Source organism: Sphaeramia orbicularis, chromosome 5 (assembly GCF_902148855.1).
Source record: "Sphaeramia orbicularis chromosome 5, fSphaOr1.1, whole genome shotgun sequence".
NCBI classification, from domain to species: domain Eukaryota; kingdom Metazoa; phylum Chordata; class Actinopteri; order Kurtiformes; family Apogonidae; genus Sphaeramia; species Sphaeramia orbicularis.
This window is the reverse complement of record NC_043961.1, coordinates 54,696,173-54,712,581: the sequence shown is the minus strand read 5'-3', so window position 1 is coordinate 54,712,581 and position 16,409 is coordinate 54,696,173. Positions and strand designations below refer to the sequence as shown.

Sequence of the window (16,409 nt, the reverse complement as noted above, 5' to 3'; positions counted from 1 at the left end):
TGCAGCTGTGTCAATGTTACAAACAGAGGGAAACAGAAACGTCTCTTGAAAAATAGCTTTTGTTGTTGATGGACTGTACTGAAGAATTTGTATTTTGTTTTTTTTTGTTTGTTTTTTTTGGTTAGTTTCAGTTGATTTCAAATATGCACAAAACAAAGTAATCTTACTTAGTCCTTAGCAAGGTTATAATAGTTTTGGATTTTTCATTATAGTTTAGTTTTATTCAGTTTTGACTTTTTTTTTCTCTAATTCAGTTAGTTTTAATTACACTGGTCAACAACAAATTTACTGTTTAAGTTTTCTGAGCTGATTTAGACTAATTTTGGTGTGCTGAATCCAAAAATCACATTAATTTTGCTCAATCAGGTCAACTTTCTGAACTATGCTACATATTGGCTTTTTAACATTTTTGCTTACATTTATGGGCATTTTCACATCATATGATACAAAATTCTTTCATATTTCTTGCAATAAATGAGTTCTGAAGATTTTACTTTTGCCAATTTATGATTAATGTTTTTTTTTTAATATTGCAGGTGAATGAAATGGCTTCGTCTAGAAGATCTTGCAAAAATAAGCCTGACGTATTCTGCTACATCTGCGGTGAATACACCATTGTACCTAATAGGAATCAAGTCACAAGTTTCATAAAGTGTGCTTACCAATCTTATTTTAGTATTAATTATTATATTTTGTGAGAAGATCAAATTTTTCATAATCAAATTAGCAAAAAAAACCTGACCTGATTGAGAAAACAGATGTCATTTTTGGATTTGGCGGTGCAAAATGGTCCTAACTCAGTTGAAAAAACCTAGACAACTTGCAGAAAAAATTTTTTTTGTAACCCAGTGTTAGTTTTTAGAGCAGGTTTGCCAGTTTTTATTAGTTTTCGTTGTTTTCTAAATGCTTAGTTTTAGTTTAGTTTCAGTTTCTTTATATCTTTTAGCTTCGCCGTCGTATTCAAATAAATCCCAGAAAGGACTCTGCTGCTTTCTCCCAACTTTAGTCTCCATGTTTCCAGGTAGAGTGGGGACCAGAAGACGACTACACGACTAGTGACAAGAAGTGACGGACCGTTAAATATCATATGGTGTCACCAAATAAAATTGCTTGAGGGAAATAAATTGATTTTGTATCAACCCAACATTGACATAGACAAAAACGAAGGGAATTTTATTCAGAATTTTATACGTTTTAGTTAGTTTTGTAAGCACACAATACAGTTTCAGTTAGTTATCGTTTTTTCTTTGAATTATCGTTTTTATTTATTTCAGTTAATGAAAATGTTTTTACAATTCTAGTTTTCGTCATTTCGTTAGTTTTCGTTTACGATAATAACCTTGGTAGGCACAAGCACAACAGATAAGAAACCCCAAACTCACAAAGATACCATGCACTGCAGCTGTGTCAGTGTTACAAACAGAGGGAAACAGAAACGTCTCTTGAAAAATAGCTTTTGTTGTTGTTGGAATGTACTGAAGAATTTGTCTTGGATTTTTTTTTTTTTTTGTTAGTTTCAGTTGATTTCGAATATGCACAAAACAAAGTAATCTTACTTTGTCCTTAGCAAGGTTATAATAGTTTTGGATTTTTCATTATAGTTTAGTTTTATTTAGTTTTGACTTTTTTTTCCTCTAATTCAGTTAGTTTTAATTAGTTTTTAGAGCAGTCTTTAGAGTGGGGACGAGAAGACCAAAGTTATTATCGCTAATGAAAACTAACGAAATGACGAAAACTAGAATTGAAAAAAAATGTCATTAACTGAAATAAATAAAAACTGTAATTAAAAGAAAAAACGATAACCAACTGAAACTGTATTGTGTGCTTACAAAACTAACTAAAATGTATAAAAATTATGGATAAAATTCCCTTCGTTTTTGTCTTTGTCAATGTCGGATTGTCAGAATGTCAGCAATTTTAGCTAGCAGCACCATACGACACTTCACGGTCCGTCACTTCTCGTCACTTGTGGTTTCCAGTCGTCTTCTGGTCCCCACTCTACCTGGAAACATGGAGACTAAAGTTGGGAGAAAGCAACAGAGTCCTGTCTGGGATTTATTTGAATAAAAGATATGAAAAAACTAAAACTAAACTAAAACTAAGCATTTAGGAAAAAAACGAAAACTAATAAAAACTAGCAAACCTGCTCTAAAAACTAATTAAAACTAAATAATTAAAGAAAAAAAGTCAAAACTAAATAAAACTAAACTATAATGAAAAATCCAAAACTGCTGTAACCTCGGAGAAGACGACTAAACGACAAGTGACAAGAAGTGACGGGCCGTTAAGTATCATATGGTACCACCAGCTAAAATTGCTTGAGGAAAATAAATCGATTTTATATCAATCCGACATTGACAAAGACGAAAACGAAAGGAATTTTATTCAGAATTTTATACGTTTCAGTAAGTTTTGTAAACACACAACACAGTTTCAGTTAGTTATCATTTTCTTCTTTTAATTATACTTTTTATTTATTTCAGTTAATGAAAATGTTTTAACAATTCTAGTTTTCGTCATTTCGTTAGTTTTCGTTAACGATAATAACCTTGGTACTTAGAAATAAAACAGGTAGTAAGAAATCATGAAAAAAAAAAAAAAAAAAAAATCAAAAACAAACTTCTACATATACATGAAAGCAAAGGATGACTTAATTTGCAAATATGAAAAGATACGATATGATTTGACTAATAAATAAATAAAATTCCGAGACACTTACTTTCACATCTGGGTTTCCCCCTCCACCCGTCATTATAGCAGTAAATGTGGCTCGATCCACTTGTCTCGTAACTGAAAGACAAAGAAACATAAAGCGTTTATTTAAAGACAGACTCAGCACTGAGCAGTCATACGTTTGTTGTGTCAGTGAAATAGAACCACAACCCTGAAGCAAATTCTTACAGAGTTTAGTCAAGGATGAAGTATGTATCAACACTTCTCTCAAAGTTAGCAAATAGAACATTCATACGCAGTGAAACTCTGACGTAACACTTTCTGGCAATGACTCTATTTGTCTTTTTGTTGGCAACTTTTCTCCTTACAGACCCTTTCCATTAGTAACTCTACCTTGTACAGGCTGTGGTTATTTAAATCTACTTGCCAGCTGGACTGTATGGTTTGTAATAATTGGCAACAGAGCAAATAGAAATACTTCATTCTTATTTTTTTTTTTTTATTTTGCCTTTATTTAACCAGGAAGTCCCAATGAGATTAGGAATGTCTTTTGCAAGGGAGACCTGGTCATGGTAGCAGACATACAAAGTCCAAACAACATAAAACACATACATGATGCACAATTAACAATAAAACACAATAACAACTATACAACCATAATGGCATCAAGAAAAACAGTGACATTCCTCCTTAACCCAAAAGCACCCATTGATCTAAACTGTCGATCCACTAATCCTGTCAATCCATGTAAATAATTGGTGTAAAATGCAGTTTGTCATCTTTTCATAACACTGGTCAACAACAAATTTATTGTTTAAGTTTTTTGAGCTGATTTAGGATAATTTTGGTGTGCTGAATCCAAAAATCACATTAATTTTGCTCAGTCAGGTCAACTTTCTGAACTATGCTACACATTGGCTTTTTAACATTTTTGCTTACATTTATGGGCATTTTCACATCATATCATACAAAATTCTTTCATATTTCTTGCAATAAACGAGTTCTGAAGATTTTACTTTTGCCAATTTATGATTAACGGGTTTTTTAATATTACAGGTGAATGAAATGGCTTCGACTAGAAGATCTTGCAAAAATAAGCCTGACGTATTCTGCTACATTTGCGGTGAATACACCATTGTACCTAACAGGAATCAAGTGATCAAATGATTTTTTTTCTCTTAAAACCTATTTTGGGTGAGAACTATATAAAAAATCAACTGAGAAAGTCATAAAAATGTAATCAATTTTGTGAGAAGATCAAATTTTTCAAAATCAAATTAGCAAGAAAACCTGACGCGACTGAGAAAAACGGATGTCATTTTTGGATTTAGCGGTGCAAAATGGTCCTAATTCAGTTGAAAAAACCTTGACAACTTGGAAAAAACATTTTTTTGTAACCCAGTGTAATCATCAGATATGACCCATTTGGACGTTCAGAGGCTCCACAGTTACCGTGGAAACCCCATCATCTTCTACAACATTGATTCACCAGTTAAACCCATGGAGTTTGACAAATGGCAGTGGATGGACACACACTACAAACAAAAAGTTAAGGATATTTCTTTTTCTTTTTTTTTTGTTTTTAATCTTTTTTTTTGGTAATTTTTGCCATTTGTAAATAAAACTATGTCTGGTCATTAAAAAAATGTGTTTCAATTCAATTCACACACAATAAAGTAAAAAGCGCTATGCAAGAATCCTAACTGGAAAAAAAAAAAAAAAAGTCCAAATATTAAAAATATCCTCAACTTTTTGTTTGCAGTGTACTTGGTTTATGTTCAGTTAATGATAGATTTGACTGAAAAAATCATTTATTTCTTCCATTTTTTCTGTTTTGATACAATAACCTTTGACTTTACTCTGAGCTTTTATGAACATCTACATGATCAGTCAGATAAGCATAGGAAAACAGATGATTTTCACTGGAAAAATGCAAAATTCAGAGGACAATGTTATAATAAATGGTGATAAATCACTTAGGAAAGGTTAAATAGAGAGAAAAATTAATTTGGGAACTGACACAAAAGTCACACTGGGTCCTTATGGGTAAAATGTGCATGATCTCAACTATCTACTGTAAACTAAGTGTATGTGAGACAGGCGCTCCAAAGGGTCATCACCATGGTCCAGAAGACCACCGACTGCCCCCTTGCTTCCCTAGAGGATCTCCACAGTTCCCACTGTCTCAGGAGGGTGCGGAATATTATCAGAGATGCAACCCACGCTGGCTTTCCACTTTTTGAACTTTTACCCTCTGGCAGACGTTTGCGGACACTAAAGGTCAGCACAAACCATCTAAAAAACAGGTTTTATCCCAGGGCCATAATTGCACTGAATACTGCTGGACATTAATTAATTGTGTGGAATGCTGAATGTTGTCCAGAGTATATGATGATGTTTTATGTGTCTTTTATACTTCTAGTAACTCTCTTTTTAATGCTGCTTTTTTTTTTTTTTTTTTTTGATGTTTATGCCATCAGGGTTTTTCTTTTATATTTTAGTTTTATACTCTTTTATATGCATTACATTGGTCAGCAACAAATTTATTGTTGAAGTTTTCTGAGCTGATTTAGGATAATTTTGGTGTGCTGAATCCAAAAATCACATTAATTTTGCTCAATCAGGTCAACTTTCTGAACTATGCTACACATTGGCTTTTTAACATTTTTGCTTACATTTATGGGCATTTTCACATCATATCATACAAAATTCTTTCATATTTCTTGCAATAAATGAGTTCTGAAGATTTTACCTTTGCCAATTTATGATTAATGTTTTTTTTTTTTTTCCTTTTTTTATTACAGTTCAATAAACAAATGTATGAGACAAAGGTACACCATTATAACCCCCATATTTCTCTGCAACAGCATTAATTACAAAGACAAATGAGCTGAGTTGCTGTCGACTTGCTGTACATATCAAGGCACTAACTAACGTTTTGGGGAGCATGTTGGCCTCACCATTACGAGAACTAAGAAATGCAAAAAGTGCATCTGAAACCTGCAATATTTCTTTGAATTAGCACAAATGTGTTCTAAAAATAAACAAAACAGGAAAAAGAAAACAAAATTGGCGGTCCATTATTATGAAACTACAGGTAATAACAGCCTGGTCCAAACTGGATCAGTAATAACCACAATATATTAAAAATGACAGAAAAGGTGCTTGGCAACAACATTAATGTTTTTTTTAATATTACAGGTGAACGAAATGGCTTCGACTAGAAGATCTTGCAAAAATAAGCCTGACGTATTCTGCTACAGTTTGTAACATTTAATAAATACATCCTGTTAGAAAATGATTTTTTTTCTCTTAAAACCTATTTTGGGTGAGAACTATATTAAAAAAATCAACTGATAAAGTCACAAAAATGTAATCAATTTTGTGAGAAGATCAAATTTTTCCAAATCAAATTAGCAAAAACGGATGTCATTTTTGGATTTAGCGGTGCAAAATGGTCCTAATTCAGTTGAAAAAACCTAGACAACTTGCAAAAAACATTTTTTTGTAACCCAGTATTATTTATACTTTTTTTTATGGCACGTAGGATGATTGCACTTTTTTAATTTCGTTGTACCTGTACAATGACAATAAAGAGATTATTCTATTCTATTCTATTCTATGACATGGTTCGAGTTCATGCCTTTCACATCTTAACTCACCCTTTGTCACAGGTGACTTCTGCTGCAGCACTAAACAGCGTGCCCTCATTCAGGTCAAAGCTCATATGTGGCTGAGGTTTCGGGTCCCCGCAGTCTTTCTCTACAAAATAAAGGCAAACAGCAGAACTTGAATCATGTTGGCATTTAGTGTGAAATCCCCAAAACAACAGAAGATTGAGTTTGATGTGATGTTAGAAGAGTCATAGAAAATAAAAACTCACTTTTACAGATGAGCTCTGGTTCAGTCCACTTGTCATCAATGCATGTTATAATCCCGGAGCCGCTTTCTATAGTGTATCCATTAGCGCACTCTAAAGTGACTTCAGTGTTAATGGGAAACTCATTTATCAGATGTGACGCATCAGTTAAGACCATGTTATCTCCTCCTGTAGGTTTAGGACAGTCGGCTGGAAAAAGAGAAACAGATAACATCAACATCAACTGCACCTACAGGTAAATCATCATTGAATGGTAAACCATCTTTCAAGTATCATCTGAGAAGGCACTATTTAACCCTTTCATGCATAGGTCACTCCAGTGGATAGTTATTCTCCAGCTGTTCTCTTATATTTTAATGGGTTTTGTTGTTTTAGTTTCATATCAGCCAACACAGTGGACACTTACGCACCATCCCGTACACTGACATTCAGACCATTACTGTAACTTTGCTGTTCTTGATAAACCTGATCTGCAGTAGCATGTTTTAGTGTAAATCAATTGTTATTTGTTAGACAAGAAGGTTTATTTTTTGCATATTATCTCCATGAAGTGAGTAATTACTGGCATTAGAATATGTTAAAATGTGAGAAGACATCAGATTAGCAGCATTAAAAATGTTTTTATTTCATTGTTTTCATATCACTTTCTGATATTTGGTTTTAAACACATGTTTCTTTACTTCAAAAATTAAATGCATGGGTATTTTTGTAACTCCATAGAAAAAAAAAAAAACTCGATCGTATTGTTTTTTTCATGCCTAAAGAGGACTAAAAACACTGAAGAAAAAAATCTTGACTAAGGTTCTCATAATTCATGCATGAAAGGGTTAAATATCTGAGCAGGTTATGTTTGGAGGGAGTGGATGTTATTTTTCTGTTATTTTTCATCCAACTCATGAATGTAATAACTAATCCTATATTTTTCTAATGATGTTTTATGTTTTTGATCAAGATCTTTTTATTGAAGTTTTCTCAGAAAAAATACAAGTGCAGTGCTGAATGGTCATTGAAGAAATCTTAAGTAAGCATAGGTGTAAATTAAACACAACTAGCACCATAGAAAAGAAAGAAAAAAAAAAACAAAAAAAAAAAGGCAAAGCAGAGCAAACAACAAACTACATAAAATAATCCCTCCTTAGTCAGTGCCAGTGCACTAGAAATCATAATAAGGGGTCACTATCATGACAAAAACCTGCGCTCGGAGTAAGTATGGAGTAAGTAGTATTATTAAACTGCACTTAAAAGTCAAGCATTTACAGGGTCTGGAATGTTTTTAGGAAGGGACCCCACACTTTCTGGAATTTCCCATTTGATTGCTGGAGTGAATATCTAATTTTCTCCAGTTTTAAGCAGGACATAATGTCTTCGAACCACTGTGCATGAGTGGGGGGGAAAGCATCCCTCCATCTAAACAGGATTGCTCGTCGAGCTAGAAGGGCAGCAAAGGATAAAGTGTGTTGTTTTTCTGTAGATAGCTTAAATGTTTTATGTTTTTAATGATGTTAATAATGGTTTTTATTTTTAGATTTGCATTAGTAATAATGTGAATTGTGATTGTCATGCATATCATGTATTGTTATGTTCTGTGTTTTGTGTTGTCCTTCAGTGTGGACCCCAGGAAGATTAGCTTGTCACTTTGGTGGGAGCTAATGGGGATGCTTTCAAACATTAAACATTAAACCTACAGTACCTTTTCATTTTAAAATCATTCATGATGATGTGTCTCCTGTCAGTAAAAAAAGCTAAACCTAACAGTCTAATACACAGGTGTCAAACATGTGGCCCGGGGGCCAAATCCGGCCCGCCAAAGGCTCCAATCCGGCCCGCGGGATAAATTTGTGAAATGCAAAAATTACACTGACGATATTATCAATCAATGGTGTCAAAATCATTTTAATTCAGGTTCCACATACAGACACATACAGTCCAATTAGATTTCAAGTGGGTCAGACCAGTAAAATATTATCCTAATAACCTATAAATAACTAGAAGCACTCGGAGAGCGCAGACCTCCGCCAAGGCTGATCAGTGCCCCCCCCCGTGGGCCCCCCCCACCCCCGATCACCACCAAAATGTAATCATTTCTTCCTCATCCCATTTCCAACAAACCCTGAAAATTTCATCCAAATCTGTCCATAACTTTTTGAGTTATGTTGCACACTAACGATCAGTTCATCCGACAAAAAGTACGTGAATAAATGGTTCTACTCTTATCGGCAATCTTGAATTCTCCTTCTTTGCATAAACGGTTCAATATGTAAATATGCAAAATGCACAAGGAGGTTTTTGGGTTCAGTGGAAAGAATGCAGAGCTGCTCTTAAGTCAAATGAAGTGGTCCAAAAGCAGCCTGATGAACAATGCAGGCGCTGACTTCTGGACAGTCTGCAGTGGATGTTGGCATCCTCTTATTTTAACTTCCTTATCTCTGACAGATTCCAAGTAACGTTTCTAAAATATCCAACATTTATCTCAAGCCCTGACAGTTAATCCCACAGGCATGTTTCTTCAATACTCACCTGTAGCTGAACTAAATAAACGGTCTTACTTATATATAGTCACTGGTTATACTAAACAAAATGCATGTAAATAGGATGTAATTACATTTTTCTGTCCTCAAAACGTGTGCAGATTATTGTGACCGAATTGTTTTTTTAAACTTCTATATCAGAGGTGTCAAACATATGGTCCACGGGCCTAAATTTGACCGCCAAAGGGTGGGATGGGATGAATTTGCGAATTATTTTAGGGGCCACATGCAGCTGTTGTGGAAAAAAATACTCTGCTCATTTGTCCTCAGAATAAAAAAAAAAGGTCATTAGACGATCAGTGTCTTTCTGTGTATTTTAACCCTTTCATGCATAAGTCACTCCAGTGGACAGTTATTTTCCAGCTGTTCTCTTGTATATTCATGGGTTTTGTTGTTTTAGTTCCATATCAGCCAACACAGTGGACACTTATGCATCATCCCATACACTGACATTCATACCATTACTGTAACTTTGCTGTTCTTGATAAACCTGATCTGCAGTAGCATGTTTTAGTGTAAATCAATTGTTATTTGTTAGACAAGAAGTTTTTTTTTTGCAAATTACCTCCTTGAATAGGTAACGGTACACAAAATTTTTGGTTTGGTACATTTTCGGTTTTGAAAGCCACGGTTCGTTTTTAGGGGGAAGAAAGAAAACCCCTCAAAATGTCTTTAATACATTTATGAATTTTTGAAAAATTTTCCCCCAATTTTTGGACACAATAGAATATAGAAAAACAGGAATATAATTCTGCTGCTATAAATCAAATAGAAAATAAAATGAATTATTAATATTACTAAATGTATTTTAAACATTAGTATTGCACTTTTCCCTGACAGGTAGTTTTGAACAAACAACAAAAATCAAATCACAGTTCTGTCAGTTCACAATCTGCATAAAAATACCAATAAAATTCCAAATGAAGTGCAACATTAACAAGAGGACAAACTGGTATTCTCTTTAAATTAACTGAAGAGCAACTTTGACAACAAAAAATTAACCAAATTATTTATTTTAGGACAGAGAACAAACTGTTTTGGCCACTTTGTGTACGTGCGTGTGTGCGTGCAGGGTGCAATTTGTCGGGGGGATGTTTTTGGGGTTTTTTTGGTCGGAGTAACTAACGTAACTAATGCTGGCGTGAAACGAAAGTGAAACTTTATATTCTTTCAACGTCCAACTCCTGGGTTCTATTCCTCTGTTATACAGCGTGTGTGTGTGTGACAGACAGACAGGCAGAGCTAGTGTAAGTGTTTTAGAACTACCGTAGTTCCTAGGGGCCAAACAATGTCTGTCTTATTAACGTCTCTTTCCTCGTTGTTGTCTTTCACCGGGACCTGAACTGATCCCAAACGGGACTGTAATGATGGCAGAGGGTCTCCAGTCTCTTCCTTCCAGGTTCACATCATATTTGTTGTTGTTGTTGTTGTTTTTTTTAACCTTATATCAGCTGTTATTTCATATTTCAGGTCAATGTGCGCGTCCTTCAATATGTCCGTGTGGAATTTGCGCGGATTTGAAGTTCCGCATCAAACAACGTCTTTTGTTCCTTTTTCTTTTTCTCAACATACTGTGCCGTTTCGGTACAGCTGTGTACCGAACCGAACAGGTGTGTACCGAAACGGTTCGGTTTGGTACATGTACTGTTACAGGCCTATCCATGAAGTGAGTAATTACTAGTATTAGAATATGTTAAAATGTGAGAAGACATCAGATTAGCAGCATTAAAAATGTTTTTATTTCATTGTTTTCATATCACTTTCTGATATTGGGTTTCAAACATGTTACTTTTGTTCAAAAATTAAATGCATGGATATTTTTGTAACTCCATTGAAAAAAAAAAACTTGATCACATTATGCGTTAGGAGGAATAAAAACACTGAGGAAAAAAATCTTGAATAAGGTTCTCACAATTCATGCATGAAAGGGTTAATTGGAGCTCCAAGGTACAGATCATACAGAGGCAAAAGCTGTCTGCAGGAGTGTACAAAGATTACAGTCGGTCATTGTCTCTTATATGAAACTAATAAAAAAAAGTCTGTGCCAGGCAGGAATATCTGGGAGTACAGGAAGAGATAACTTCTGTGAGAAACTTCTGTGAGAAAGCACCTCTTTTCGAACACAGGTGTCCATGTGTCCTTGACCAAACAGACCAAACACAGAGTACAGAACAACCATTTGTCTGACAGGAATAAAACCCAGTCTCATATCATACAGAGTTCAACCAGTCTTATATGTAGGGGTGTGTATTGGCAAGAATCTGGCGATACAATACAAATCACAATACTAGGATCACGATACAACAACTTATACCAAGATTAATAAAGTATTATAAGTGTAGGCATAATGTATTATAAATTCAGCTTTCATAATGTTTTATGCATCCATACCAAAGCAGTGTGAAGGAATTTATTTTTTTAGGTGGGGAACTTTTGTTATGTTTTGTCACTGGTCTCTGTACCCATCTATTTTAGGGATTTCATATTTATTAAAAAAAAAACAAAAAAAAACAAGTATGTGATTGAATTAACAAAGATTTAGAGCTACCACATTATTTTTTATTTATGTACAAAGCAACATGTAATACTTCTATTTACTGACTCTGTTCTTTTAATGTTTTGTTTTTGCAAAATAAAGAGTTATTAAGAACACTGTGATGTATAATTTTTGACTTACACCTTTCTTAGAGCCAGCAGATACTGCTCATACGTCATCATACTTATGTTATAATATCATCAGTACTCCTGTAACTTATTATTGATGTTAATAAGGCAGGGGTGTCAAACTCATTTTAGTTCAGGGGCCACATCCTCCCAATATAATCTGCAGCGGGCCAGACCAGTAAATTAATAACATAATAATATATGAATAATGCCAACTCCAAACATTTCAATGTGTTTTATAGTGAAAAAAGTTAAATTACATTAAGGAAACATTTACATCTGTAAACTGTCCTTTTAAAAATGTGAATAACATGAACAACCATGAAAAAACTGACATTTATTAAAAAAAAATACATGCAATTTTAACTATATTCTGCCTGTGCTCATCATTTGTAAACATGCATTCCAACTTACAGACCACAATGGATCTGCAAATACACAAAATATTTTAGTAACTGGCTGAATATTAGTAAAATTGCACTTACATCTTTTAGGACATTTCTAGTTTTTCATATTTTTTCTGAAAGGCTGGTTTGTAAATTTACACATTTTCATGGAATTTCACTTTTTTTTTACACTAAAACAGAGGAAAAATTTGGAATTGTCATTATTTGTAGGTTTTTATGATAGTATTTTACTGATCTGACCCACTAGAGACCAAAGTAGGGCTTTATATGGCCCCTAAAGTAAAAGTATTGACTATTAATATCTTGAGTGTAATTTTTGCATTTCACAAATTCATCTTACGGGCCAGACTGGACCCTTTGGCGGGCCAGATTTGGCCCCCGGGCCGCATGTTTGACACCTGTGTTATAAGGCATTATTCAGTTTCAGAAACTACATGTCAGAGCAGTTCTGTGTGTCTTTATAACTGGATAGAGTTATGATGGTTAGAATGTGTTCTGTAATCCAGGACTTGAGACTCTTCCTACAAACACTGTTGTCACTTTGGTATGGATGTATAAAACATTATGAAAGCTGAATTTATAATACATTATGCCTACACTTATAATACTTTATTAATCTTGGTATAAGTTGTTGTACATGATCATAAACTGTTGTAATGACTTTTATAATGCATTATAATGTCTTATGAATGTGTGCTTAATACATTATAAACATTCAAGTACAGTGTTACCCAAAAAAAACCCAATAATAATAATAATAAAATGTAAAATTATAGAATGAAAATCTATAAACTATCATAATTGATAGATTTTCATTATATAGTTTAACTTTTTAACTCAAACACAGAGAATTTAATTTTTTTATGTAGGTTATTATTCTATTATTTGAATGTTCCGACCCACTTTAGATCATATTGGTTTGTGAGACCTGAACTAAAATATGTAAAATACATGTTCAGGTCTGAATGTTCTAACTCTCATGTGACCTGAGCGTTGATAAATATTATCTCATTATACAGAGACTGTGACAGTGACGTTCACTGACCTGCGGCTCGAACCACGCACAGACACATCAGCAGCACACTTCTCATCTTTCGCAGCCCACGAGTGTCCAGGAAAACTTCCATGTCAGGGAGGAGCAGAGGGAGCCCAAAGTCCTGGTCCGGATCGTGACTTTACTCCAGCGTGTCTAGAAAGCAGAGTGGAGCTGCTGTCCACCCTGCCGCCGCTCTGCTGTCAGACACTGTGACCCGGCCCCTGAACGCACCCCCACTATGTCGCTCCACAGCTCCACTCCGCAGTCAAGCCAAACACAAACATACAGGAAGTAGTAAGGATGGGGAACAAAATAAAAGCACAGTGTCAAACTGCCATAAGAAATATTTTTGGTTTTGTTTGTTAATTTTAAAACTCACTCAAATAATTTCATTATGTTGAAAGTACAATTTTTATTTATATTGGAAAATGTGGTTTTATTCACTGTGCAGCCTCAAAATGGACCAACAGCAGAAAAATTCAATCTAAATCACTTTATTTAAATAGCACATTTAAAAAAAGGACATTTCCAAAATGCTGCACGTCATAAAAACAATAAAATAATCAAAATAAATACACTATAAACAATAAATAAGTACATAAATATTAAATACTACAACAATGCTCAAGGAAAAAGGTGAAGATTACTTCATTTCTACCCTTATGGACATTAAAATTTTCATATTTTGCAAATAACTGTTTTAGCTAATTTAAATTACAAATATTTATATTTATTTTAACTAACATAGTGCACTTTTCTTTTTTTCTTTTTTCTTTTTGCTTTTATCTCCACTGATTACCCTTATACTGAGTGTGAGAACATAATTTTGTTTGTGTTTTCTGTTGTTCCCAGAAGCAGCTTTCACCATCGCTATACTCATGTTCTCTTGGTTATACAAATAACTCCTGCACTTCAATATATTCCAAGATTAAATCCATCTAATCTAGATCTAGGTCTCTTTTGTTTTTGCATTTACATCTGCTTTTTACTGTAGCATCGCAAAGTACTTAAAGACACTGTCAAGAAAAGGTACTATGATAATTATATTTTTGTAGAATACACATAATGGTTATGATAAAAGTCATCTATTTTATAATAGCTGAAAACAATACTACTACTACTACTAATAATAATAGTCATAATAGAATACTACTACTACTACTACTATTACTACTACTACTACTATTACTATGACTACCACTACTACTACCACTAGCAATAATAATAATAATGATAATAAAATACCACTACCACTACTATTACTACTACTACTACTACTACTACTACTACTAATAATAATAATAATAATAGAATACTACTACTACTACTACTAACAATAATCATAATAAAATACTACTACTACTACTACTACTATTACTACTACTACCACTACTACTACTACTATTACTGCGACTACCACCACCACTACTACTACTACTACTACTACTAACAATAATAATAATAATAATGATAATAATAAAATACCACTACCACTACTAATACTACTACTACTACAACTACTACTACTACTGCTACTACTACTATTAATAATAATAATAATGATAAAAATAATAATGAAATACTACTACTACTTCTACTACTACTACTACTACTACTAATAATAATAATAATAATGATAATAATAAAATACCACTACCACTACTACTACTACTACTACTACTAACAATAATAATAATAATGATAATAATAATAATAATGATAATAATGAAATACTACTACTACTACTACCACTAAAAATACTACTACTACTACTACTACTACTAATAATAATAATAATAATAATAATAATTATTATTATTATTATTATAAAAGCAACAAACAAGCAGTTATGGGTCTATCAGTCATCAGACTATGGTACTGTAAAGTTCGATCACAGGGTGGATCTTTTGAAATTTTCAGTCAGAATGCTGACTGTATTTTGTGTAGGCTATAATAAAATTACAACAGAAGAAAAACTGGACATAAAACTGCAGTCAGTGTGTGGCAGACACAGACATAATAAGTAGGCTAATAAACATTAGAGCTTTATACAATCCAGAAATATGCGTCAACATATCTTATTTTGAAAGGCCTGAACAGGAAATCACATTCTTTAAAATAACTTGATCAATGGTTTTAAACTGAATCGGGACAGAAGCAGGCAACGAGGGCGGAACTAATAGTAAACAAGAAACATCAGTGAAGTACAGGTCACTTCAGCATGTGGTTTATAAGACCAGAGCGTCTATTTAAAAACTAATGTACCGGTTAGAGCAGCTCAGTCTAGTCCCACCTCCGGGGAGAAGTGGTGGGGATGTCTCTCAAGTAAGTGGAAACATGCTGGGTGTGTCCTAAAGGAAAAAAAAAAAAAAAAAAAACTAATCTAAAAAACACAAAGGGGTTTCCCTCTTCCCTCTGCAACAGGGGAAGCCTATTCTATTCTATTCTATTCTATTCTATTCTATTCTATTCTATTCTATTCTTAACTTGTTTATGGGTCAAAACACAGTAATGTCCAGTCAGAGAGTGAACTTTAATTAACTGCCATTCTAACATTTATTTCAATATAAAGTAGCTCCTTGTTTTGGATAATCCCTTATGGTCCGACTAAAGCAAAAATGAATTTAAAAGTAAAAATGTGGGTCATTTAGCAACACTAATCTTTCAAATTGTCTCTAAAATGTCCTCTCAGAGAGATTTTGAATACTGTGTTTTGACCCTTATACACATTTGATACAAGAGAAAAAGAATAGAACATGACTTTTGTTAATTTAAATGATAGTAATGATAATGTTTTTGATCATCACAGTAATAATGAACAAGTGGAGACAGTATAAATACACTAAACATTACATTACAAACAGTCTTTTTCCAGCTTTGTGTTATTGTCATGGATACTTTCCATTGTGATGAAGGAGCTGTACGTCTTTCCCTCACACACACACACACACACACACACACATACACACACACTCCGGGGTAAATTCCAACGAGATCACCCCACCACCCATACCAGAGGCCGTCGTCTGCCTCCACCCAGAGTTGCCTAAGAAACAGTCAGACGCATTACACAGAAACCTGGCAACAAAGAAAAAGCAAACTTTAGGGGCTGTTTTCTGCAGCTCTAAGTGTGTTTGAACGGGTCACTGGATACTTCTGTTAATGCCTATTGCATCAGTAAGATTTAAGAAGTAAGATAAAGGAGTTTTGGGTTTAGTTTA

At 33.7% G+C, this 16,409-nt stretch overlaps 1 protein-coding gene across 5 annotated transcripts in view; it reads right to left on the bottom strand.

The window, feature by feature from the left end:
- Window positions 1-13,420, bottom strand: part of im:7151449 (complement factor H) — a 33,107-nt gene extending 19,687 nt beyond the window's left edge. For all 5 annotated transcript variants that reach the window (XM_030135401.1, XM_030135402.1, XM_030135404.1 and 2 more), the window contains exons 1-4: window positions 13,198-13,420; window positions 6,557-6,742; window positions 6,336-6,435; window positions 2,720-2,790 (exon numbers count right to left, since the gene is read on the bottom strand). In XM_030135401.1, the coding sequence (XP_029991261.1) occupies window positions 2,720-2,790; window positions 6,336-6,435; window positions 6,557-6,742; window positions 13,198-13,279 (439 nt within the window). In that variant the 5' untranslated portion in view covers window positions 13,280-13,420. The remainder of the gene's footprint in view (window positions 1-2,719; window positions 2,791-6,335; window positions 6,436-6,556; window positions 6,743-13,197) is intronic.
- Window positions 13,421-16,409: the final 2,989 nt, after the last annotated feature.